This window comes from Pelophylax lessonae (assembly GCF_965119305.1).
Source record: "Pelophylax lessonae genome assembly, chromosome: 5".
Taxonomy (NCBI): Eukaryota; Metazoa; Chordata; class Amphibia; order Anura; family Ranidae; genus Pelophylax; species Pelophylax lessonae.
In genome coordinates, this window is record NC_138772.1 from 120774155 (window position 1) to 120784381 (window position 10227).

Here is a 10227-nt window from a genome sequence, read left to right on the forward strand (position 1 = left end):
CTCAGCCTTGCCTCTTGTCACTGGCTCTGATTGACAGCAGTGGGAGCCCCAGGCTAAAGCCCCGTACACACGATCAGATTATCGAACGATCTGTCATCCGTTTTTTTGTGGCAAGCTAGTCTGATGTGGAAAGTGAAGAGGTTTTTTTCATACGAATTTTCTCGAACGACAGAATTCTACTTCAGAAGTGATGTCATGTGTTGGATTGCTTTGTATGTGTTCTTTTGTCTCTGAGCATGCCTAGTCTTGCTCTTAAGATTTTTTTCTGTCGAAATCTGTACTAATGAGATGAAAAATCGGACGTTGTATTACGGACAACAAAAATTATATAGCCTGCACATCAGGATTTTGTCCGCCGAAAAGTCAGAGTCGGCTGTCGAAAGCACCATACTAACAATCCGAAAATCGGCAGATCGGTCGTCGGGACTAATTTTCTCTACAGATTTTCTTATCGTGTGTACGGACCTTTAAATATACATTTCGAGGGGAGGAGGCTGCAATGGAGCTGCACGTTTTTTTTTTTTACCTTATTACATAGAATGCAGTAAGGTAAAAAAAAAAAAAAAAAAAAAACCTGCCTTTACAATCACTTTAAAGTGCTTTAACTGTTTGTTCAGAATAAGGAAATGTTATAGTGTGCATAGTCTGGTTACAGGTTCACTTTAACACATATCTCTATAAAGAGCAGTTAGTTCTTATGTCACGCTCTTCAAAATCTATAGCTTCTAGCGTAATCTACACACAGGTTATACTTGCAAATGTGCCTGGTCCCAGCTGTGTGCAGTGGCTCTTCCTGCTGGCCCCTGCAAAACTATGGTTTCCTACAGTGACGAGGAAGATGGAACCACAGCAAAGAGCAGGCAACCCAGCCATTAACCACACCATGAAGTGGGGGATAGTAAAGATTCTCCTGGTGAGTGTTGCTCTTGAAGACAGCAGTGAGAACCCTACACTCACTAGATAAGTAGTAGGAGCTTTCTCTTGCAGACAGCGTTTTTTTTTTATTAATATTATCAACAGAGTAACTTCAAAGAAGAACTCCAAGAAAATAACCTGCAGGGTTAAAAATAATAAAATTTTAAAGGTGTTTGCCATCTCCTGAAATGCTGCCTGTTATTTACACTCTCATTGAAGGCAGATAGTATAGCTCTTGCTATATCTCCAGTGTTTGGACAAGAGACTTGGGGCTCTCCTACACAGTCACACTGTCCACATCTTTAACTACTTGTAACCCAGCAGATTTTAAAAAAGGTTTTTCCTAACATTCTTCTTTAAATACACCACTGCTACAAGCTATACTCCAGGCAGAATTGCCTTCACAGGTTTCCATCTCAAACATTCTCGTTCCTCAGGACTTGTCATGCAGGCATACTTCTTGGGGCGAGGGGCCCGTGGAATCCAGCTTACCCTAGAGCGGTCCGGAAAATTATTTTTCAGCTCCCGAAGCCCCTCTTATGTGTAAGTCACCCTGTGTCTATTAGGGGTACAGGGTGACCGAGAAGCCCAGTCTGGTCTGCCCTAACCAGACTCCCAGAACAACCACACTGGACAAAGTATTTTGTATCAATCCCTGTTATCCAGGGTCTTATATGTGTGGTTTGTGTTGAAAGTTAGAGAGGCTCCTTCACATTGGACAGTAATATTTATCAACAATATTGTGACAGTCCCATCTCCCTTTTCTTCACTGGGATATCGGCCCCTGAACCAGCCAGGTTGCTAATGTTTAGAACACTGACATTGGACATAACATTGCTGTCACTTGCTATACAGCATTTCATTGCTCAGATATAAAGTGTGACTGCCGTACCATGTTCCTAAAGGTAACGGGCAGCCACACTTCTAGCCTGGCCTATGGGGTTAATGCCGGTCAATAACGCTAACCCACCCTCTGTACTGTGTGTATTATGCATGTTCCAAGCATGAAGACCAGAGGTAGAGTAAGAAAGGGGAAAGTTTCTTCACATGTCCTTTCCACTGACATAGTTGGCTGCATGTCCAGTATTTGTTCATAAGATTTGGTGAAAAGTTTGAATGTACCTGTGCCTCATGTTATTGGATGTACAGTTTATCCCACCCTGTGTCTCTATGCCAGCAAGGAAGGAAGAGGGGGGGGGGGGTTGTCCCCAAGGATATGTATACCTGTGTCTGTTCTTCAATAAAGGTCTTCTGTTCTTACCACATTAGACTGAGTTAGGCTAGTGACTGGGTGGGCTGGGAGCAAATAATCACTGGGTTACAGGGTCTCTGAAGCAAGGCAGCAGTAATGGCAGATCTACCAGCATACCGTCACACTTCTATCTGCTGTAAATCAGTTAGTTTGCATGCCAGAGGAAGTGCCTCTCCTGCTGTATATTCTGGACACTCGGGCTGCAAGAGCTACAGGTTTCATAGAACCAAGTACAGTACTAGAGTTATATCTCAGGCCACCGTTCTTATCCTTACCATTTACAAAACATTAGGCATAGGTGTGCGCAGCCTATTGCATTAGCAAAGCCCCAATAAATGGTGGGTGTGGCCAAACTGTGTTTACAGTGGGAGTGGCTTAAAGGGGAAAAGTTAAATAAAATGAACGCCTTCCTGTACCCATAAAATATGCTTTTGGTCGTCCCTTCTAAATGCCACATCCCTTACTACTGACCTCTGAATGCCACATCCCTTACTACTGACCTCTGAATGCCACATCATTTACTACTGACCTCTGAATGCCACATCATTTACTACTGACCTCTGAATGCCACATCATTTACTACTGACCTCTGAATGCCACATCATTTACTACGGACCTCTGAATGCCACATCCCTTACTACTGACCTCTGAATGCCACATCATTTACTACTGACCTCTGAATGCCACATCATTTACTACGGACCTCTGAATGCCACATCATTTACTACGGACCTCTGAATGCCACATCCCTTACTACTGACCTCTGAATGCCACATCCCTTACTACTGACCTCTGAATGCCACATCACTTACTACTGACCTCTAAATGCCACATCCCTTACTACTGACCTCTAAATGCCACATCCCTTACTACTGACCTCTGAATGCCACATCACTTACTACTGACCTCTGAATGCCACATCACTTACTACTGACCTCTGAATGCCACATCACTTACTACTGACCTCTAAATGCCACATCCCTTACTACTGACCTCTGAATGCCACATCCCTTACTACTGACCTCTGAATGCCACATCCCTTACTACTGACCTCTGAATGCCACATCCCTTACTACTGACCTCTGAATGCCACATCACTTACTACTGACCTCTAAATGCCACATCACTTACTACTGACCTCTGAATGCCACATCATTTACTACTGACCTCTGAATGCCACATCACTTACTACTGACCTCTGAATGCCACATCACTTACTACTGACCTCTGAATGCCACATCATTTACTACTGACCTCTGAATGCCACATCACTTACTACTGACCTCTGAGTCACTTCTGAACTCTGTATTAAGTGATGCAGAGTGAAGTAGTAAGTGACCCTCTGTCTCCCATTTCTATGAGAAGCACAGCTGCAGGGGGGGACAGAACATTGTATATCTGGAGCCGAGTGCCGGAACATGTTCTGCCACTAGGACCCAGCAGTTGGGAGACATATGCGCGGGGTGATTAGGGTGTGCCCAGGCACCCCCCCTTGCGCAGGCCTATATTCCCAGGCTTTGTTTTGTGAATGGCCTAGAGGAGAGGGGGCATAAATACAACCTTTGCACTGGGGTCTATGAGAGCTACAGTGCTTAATGCCAGAGGGTCCCAAAAGTACAGCAGGAATTGGACTTCCTTGGCATGTAAACCAATCTGCAGGACATAGATGTAGGTCTACAGTGCATCCAGAAGTATTCACAGCGCTTCATTTTTTACACATTATGTCCGTTTTGTTATTTGTCAAAACTTTCTTGAAGCACCTTTGGCACCAATTACAGCCTCAAGTCTTTTTGAGTATGATGCTACAAGCTTGGCACAACTATTTTTGGGCAGTTTCTTCCATTCTTCTTTGCAGGACCTCTCAAACTCAATCAGGTTTGAGGGGGAGTGTCAGTGCACAGCCATTTTCAGATCTCTCCAGAGATGTTAATTTGGGTTCAAGTCTGGGCTCTGGCTGGGCCACTCAAGCATATTTAGAGTTGTCCCGTAGCTACTCTTTTGTTATATTGGCTGTGTATTTAGGGCCGTTGTCTTGTAAGAAGATGAACCTTCACCCTAGTCTGAGGTCCAGAGAGCTCTGGAACAGGTATTCATCAAGGATGTCTCTGTACATTGCTGTCTTCATCTTTCCCTCAATCCTGATTAGTCTCCTAATTCCTGCTGCTGAAAAAGAGCCCCACAGCATGATTCTGCCACCACCATGCTTCACAGTAGGGATGGTATTGGCCAGGTTATGAGTAGTGCCTGGTTTCCTCCAGACAGGATGCTTGCTTCTCAGGCCAAAGAGTTCAATCTTGGTTTCATTAGACCAGAGAATTTTGTTTCTCATGGTCTGAGAGTCCTTCAGCTGCCTTTTTGGCAAACTACAGGCATGCCACTCTACCATAAGGGAGTGCTGAAGAGATGGTTGTTCTTCTGGAAGGTTCTCCTCTCTCCACAGAGAAACACTGGAGCTCTGTCAAAGTGACCTTCGGGTTCTTGGTCACCTCTTTGACTAAGCCCCCTCTCCCCCGATCGGTCAGTTTGGCCTAGAAGTCTGCTCTAGGAAGAGTCCTGGTGGTTACAAAATTCTTCCATTTATGGATGATGGAGGCCACTGTGCTCATTGGAACCTTTAATGCTGCAGAAATTTCTCTACCCTTACCTAGATCTGTGCCTCGACACAATCCTATCTCGGAGGTCTACAGACAATTCCTGGGACTTCATGGCTTGGTTTGTGCTCTGACATGCACTGTTAACTGTGGGACCTTATATAGACAGGCGTGTGCCTTTCCAAATAATGTCCAATTAACTGAATTTTTTCACGGGTGGATTCCAATTAGGTTGTAGAAACATCTCAAGGATGATCAGTGGAAACAGGATGCACCTGAGCTCAATTTTGAGTGTCCTTGCAAAGGTTGTAAATACTTATGTACATGTGATTTTTTTTTTTGTTTAGTTTTTTAATTTTAATAAATTTGCAAAGATTTCAAACAGACTTGTTTCATGTTGCCATTATGGGGTATTTGTAGAATTGTGAGGAAAATAATGAATTTAATCCATTTTGGACTAAGGCTGTAACATTTCAAAATGTGGAAAAAGTGAAGCACAGTGAATACTTTTCGGATGCACTGTACATGACAGCAAGGTTTTCCTGAGGAATGAGAATGCTAGCCTTGTTGGAAACCTCTGAAGGCAAACTTGCCTGGAGTTGGGCTTTAAAATAAAAAAAAGAAAAGAAAAAGATTTAAAACAAATGTATAAAAATAATGGTGTGCACCCTGGATGTTCATAACATACAAATTACCTGGGAACCTGATGATTTGCCCTTTTTTTTGGTTTCAGGTTCATTACTTTTTCCTTCCTCGCTGGCCATATCTTCCTCTGCCTGATCTGTAAAATAACCAGAATGACAGGACAGGTGTCAATAAACAAAGTAACCGAAAACGTACAGCTATGCACTGGAACAGGAAGGTTGCTAATTTGCCATTACTAGCTTGTACCATGAAATCATATTTTGTTGTCCCATTTTCTACCCCCAGCAATCCCAGAATAAAAAAATAAGCTGTGGAGTTAACATTCCTGGATAACCGTGGAAAAAATATCATAAGCCCATCCTACTACAGGTGTATCAGGTCCATGGTGACCTGAGCAAGAGGTGGTGACCAGACCATGTTAACCAAAGTGAAAGCAGGTGGCGACAGGACCATGGTGACCAGAGTGAGGGGTCTGTGTTGATCAGAGTGGAGGTTGACAGGACCAAGGTGACCAGAGTGCAAAGTGTCTGGAGCTTAGGATGATAGGATTGTGGAGGAGAGTGAAAAGACCATGATGATCGGAGTGGAGGGTGAGGGTCTGTGTTGCCCAAAGCTGAGGGTGACAGGACCAAGATGACCAGTGCGCAGGGTGACGGGACCAAAGTGATGGGATTGTGGTGACCAGTGCACAGAGTGATGAGATCATGGTGACCAGAGCGGAGGGTGATGGGAATGATGTGACCAAATTGGAGGGTAACAGAACCATGGTGAGCAGAAAAGAGGGCGTGATGGGATCATGGTGACCAGAGAAGAGGGCGACGGGAACATGGTGACAAGAACAGAGTGTGACGGGAGCATGGTGACCAGAGAAGATGGTGACAGTATTATGGTGACCAGAGAAGATGGTGACAGAACCACGGTGAACAAACCATGGTGAGCAGAGAAGATGGTGACAGAACCAAATTGACCAGAAGGTGAAAGAACCATGGTGAACAAACCATGGTGACCAGAAAAGGGGGTGACAGGACCAAATTGACCAGAAGGTGAAAGAACCATGGTGAACAAACCATGGTGACCAGAAAAGGGGGTGACAGGACCATGGTGACCAGAAAAGGGGGTGACAGGACCATGGTGACACAAAAAGAGGGTGACAGGACCATGGTGACACAAAAAGAGGGTGACACAACCATGGTGACCAAACCATGCTGACCAGAGAAGAGGGTGACAGGACCATGGTGACCAGAGGGCAGAGTGACAGAACCATGGTGACCAAAGAGGGTGACAGGATTATCCTGACCAGAGAAGAGGGTGACAGGATTATGGTGACCAGAGAAGATGGTGACAGGACCATGGTGACCTGAGAAGGTGACAGGACCATGGTGACATAAGAAGAGGTTGACAAGACCATGGTGACCAGACAAGAGGGTGACAGGACCATGGTGACCAGAGAAGTGGGTGACAGGATAATGGTGACCAGAGAAGAGCAGAGAATAGGTTGACAGGACCATGGTGACCAGAAAAGATGGTGACCTGATTATGGTGAACAGGACCATGGTGACCAGACAAGATGGTGACAAATTATGGTGACCAGAGAGAAAAAGGGTGACAGGACCATGGTGACCAGAGAAGAGGGTGACAGGATTATGGTGACCAGAGAAGAGGGTGACAGGACCATGGTGACCAGAGAGAAAAAGGGTGACAGGATTATGGTGACCAGAGAAGAGGGTGACAGGACCATGGTGACCAGAAAACATGGTGACAGGATTATGGTGACAAGATTATGGTGACCAGAGAGAAAGGGTGACAGGACCATGGTGATCAGAGAAGATGGTGACAGGATTATGGTGACCTGAGAGAAAAAGGGTGACAGGACCATGGTGACCAGAGAAGAGGTTGACAGGACCATGGTGACCAGAGAAGTGGGTGACAGGACCATGGTGACCAGAAAAGAGGGTGTCAGGACCATGGTGACCAGAAAAGATGGTGACCGGATTATGGTGAACAGGACCATGGTGACCAGAGAAGAGGGTGACAGGATTATGGTGACCAGAGAAGATGGTGACAGGATTATGGTGACCAGAGAGAAAAAGGGTGACAGGACCATGGTGACCAGAGAAGAAGGTGACAGGACCATGGTGACCAGAGAAGATGATGTTGGGTGGTGACCAGAGAAGATGGTGACAGGATTATGGTGACCCGAGAAGATGGTGTATGGTGACCAGAGAAGATGGTGACAAGATTATGGTGACCAGAGAGAAAAAGGGTGACAGGACCATGGTGACCAGAGAAGAAGGTGAGAGGACCATGGTGACCAGAGAAGATGGTGACACGATTATGGTGACCAGAGAAGAAGGTGTTGGGTGGTGACCAGAGAAGATGGTGTTGGGTGGTGACCAGAGAAAGAAGATGGTGTTGGGTGGTGACCAGAGAAAGAAGATGGTGTTGGGTGGTGACCAGAGAAGAAGGTGTTGGGTGGTGACCAGAGAAGAAGGTGTTGGGTGGTGACCAGAGAAGATGGTGTTGGGTGGTGACCAGTGAAGATGGTGTTGGGTGGTGACCAGTGAAGATGGTGTTGGGTGGTGACCAGTGAAGATGGTGTTGGGTGGTGACCAGAGAAGATGGTGTTGGGTGGTGACCATTGAAGATGGTGTTGGGTGGTGACCAGGGAAGATGGTGTTGGGTGGTGACCAGGGAAGATGGTGTTGGGTGGTGACCAGAGAAGATGGTGTTGGGTGGTGCCCAGAGAAGATGGTGTTGGGTGGTGCCCAGAGAAGATGGTGTTGGGTGGTGCCCAGAGAAGATGGTGTTGGGTGGTGACCAGTGAAGATGGTGTTGGGTGGTGACCATTGAAGATGGTGTTGGGTGGTGACCAGGGAAGATGGTGTTGGGTGGTGACCAGGGAAGATGGTGTTGGGTGGTGACCAGAGAAGATGGTGTTGGGTGGTGACCGTTGAAGATGGTGTTGGGTGGTGACCGTTGAAGATGGTGTTGGGTGGTGACCGTTGAAGATGGTGTTGGGTGGTGACCAGGGAAGATGGTGTTGGGTGGTGACCAGAGAAGATGGTGTTGGGTGGTGACCGTTGAAGATGGTGTTGGGTGGTGACCATTGAAGATGGTGTTGGGTGGTGACCGTTGAAGATGGTGTTGGGTGGTGACCGTTGAAGATGGTGTTGGGTGGTGACCATTGAAGATGGTGTTGGGTGGTGACATGTAGGATGCTGGACTCGCCCACCTCCATCCCCGCTGCCAATGTTTGTATCTCCTCCATGCAGACACATGCTCCTGTAAAGCCGACCTAATGCCTGCTGTCACACCCCGTAGTAGGAGGAGACGGCTGTCACCGATCCCGGGGAGAATGTGAGCTGTCAGGGGAGGGTGTGCTGGGGGTGTTACGTACCGCTCATGGTGAATTAGTACTTATTCGTGGCAGTGATAATCAGGAGGAAGGGACGCGGCTAGTGGAGGGGATGGGACGGGGGGAGGATATAAAGGCCGGTCGCTGTGGCTGAGGGAGGCTGGATGGATGCTGGAGGAGGAGGGATGGGGGGCCTGGCTCTCTCTCATGGCGGCGGTAGCTGGCTGCAGAAGGGGGTTGTGGCGTAGTAGCTCCGTCTCTCCCCGCAGCCGGGGCCCCTGATCCCCCCGCCCTGATTGACAGCCCCGGAGAGGGGCGGCCCGGACACCCCTTCTCTCCCACCTCCCCCTTCCATCCCGCTACGGGATCCGTCGGCTCCATCCAGCCCTGGCGAGGCCTCCTCCCCGGGACCCTCCTCTTTCCTCCCTCGCCTCGGCTTACCAGGCGGCCTGCCTCCTCCGGGTGTGCGGGGACCGCTCCGCGGAGCACTTCAGTGGGGGGTGGCGGGGGGCGATCGGCGGCTCCGGTGCAGCGATGATATTTAATTTTATTATTATTTTGCTCCAGCTGCTAGAAGAAGTCTCCTCCCCTTCTCCTCCTCCCCCGGACAACACAGCGCTGGCCCCGCCTTCTCCTCCTCCTCCCCCAGACACACGGCGCTGGCCCCGCCCCCTCTCTCCACTGCCTGGCCATGGAGCGCACAGCATTAACCCTCTGCTGACCGGGGCGCAGCAGCATTGTTGTAAGTCACGGTCCTCCTTAGGAGCACTGGCTGCTGGGCTTATCCCAGGGAAATGCCACCTTTCTATTGGGCAGAAAGTCTTATAGTGCACAAGACTGATAAATATCTGCCAACATCTCTACAGGATTACATATTATGCTTGGCTGTAGAGTTGATGGTCCTTATTTGCTGATATTTTGAAATGCAAAAGAAGGAAGAGGGTTTACTTTATCTGCATTATATGCAGTGAATGCCTAAATAAAGAACCCTTTTAGGAAATTATTTTATATGTCTATGTTCATTTAAAAAAAAAAAAATATATATATATATATATATATACAGTGGCGTACCTAGAGCATTTGGCACCCGGGGCGGATCCTATATCTGGCACCCCCCCCCCCCCCCAACTTTAAAATGTAAAAACACCCACAGAAATTTGTAATGTTTTCAAGAATATTTATTGCACAAATTTCACAGCCCCCCATCACAGTGCCCCTTGCCGTCTGCCCCCTCCCCCGTCTCTCTAATCACAGTTCCCCCTTTTGCACTCTCTGCCTCCCCTGCACAGTCCTACCTTCAGCATAAATAGATAGCTAATATTATTAGCAATGTGTTTAAGTTTGAGTAAGAGATTGGAGACATGCTAAAGGAGATGGTCAGAGACTGCAGTCATGATACAGGAGATGGTCAGAGACTGCGGACATGATACAGGAGATGGTCAGAGACTGCAGTCGTGATACAGGAGATG

The 10227-nt window shown here is 47.4% G+C and overlaps 1 protein-coding gene across 4 annotated transcripts in view; it reads right to left on the reverse strand.

Annotated features, from left to right (window-relative positions):
- SP4 (Sp4 transcription factor) overlaps positions 1 to 9454 on the reverse strand; it is a 51562-nt gene extending 42108 nt beyond the window's left edge. Inside the window, exons 1-2 of one of the 4 annotated variants that reach the window (XM_082259100.1) lie at positions 9200 to 9454; positions 5454 to 5539 (exon numbers count right to left, since the gene is read on the reverse strand). In XM_082259100.1, the coding sequence (XP_082115226.1) occupies positions 5454 to 5522 (69 nt within the window). In that variant the 5' untranslated portion in view covers positions 5523 to 5539; positions 9200 to 9454. Of the gene's footprint in view, positions 1 to 5453; positions 5540 to 5767; positions 5843 to 8635; positions 8739 to 8800 lie in introns of those variants that run through there. The other 3 variants (XM_082259099.1, XM_082259098.1, XM_082259101.1) reach the window with 3 other exon arrangements.
- Positions 9455 to 10227: the final 773 nt, after the last annotated feature.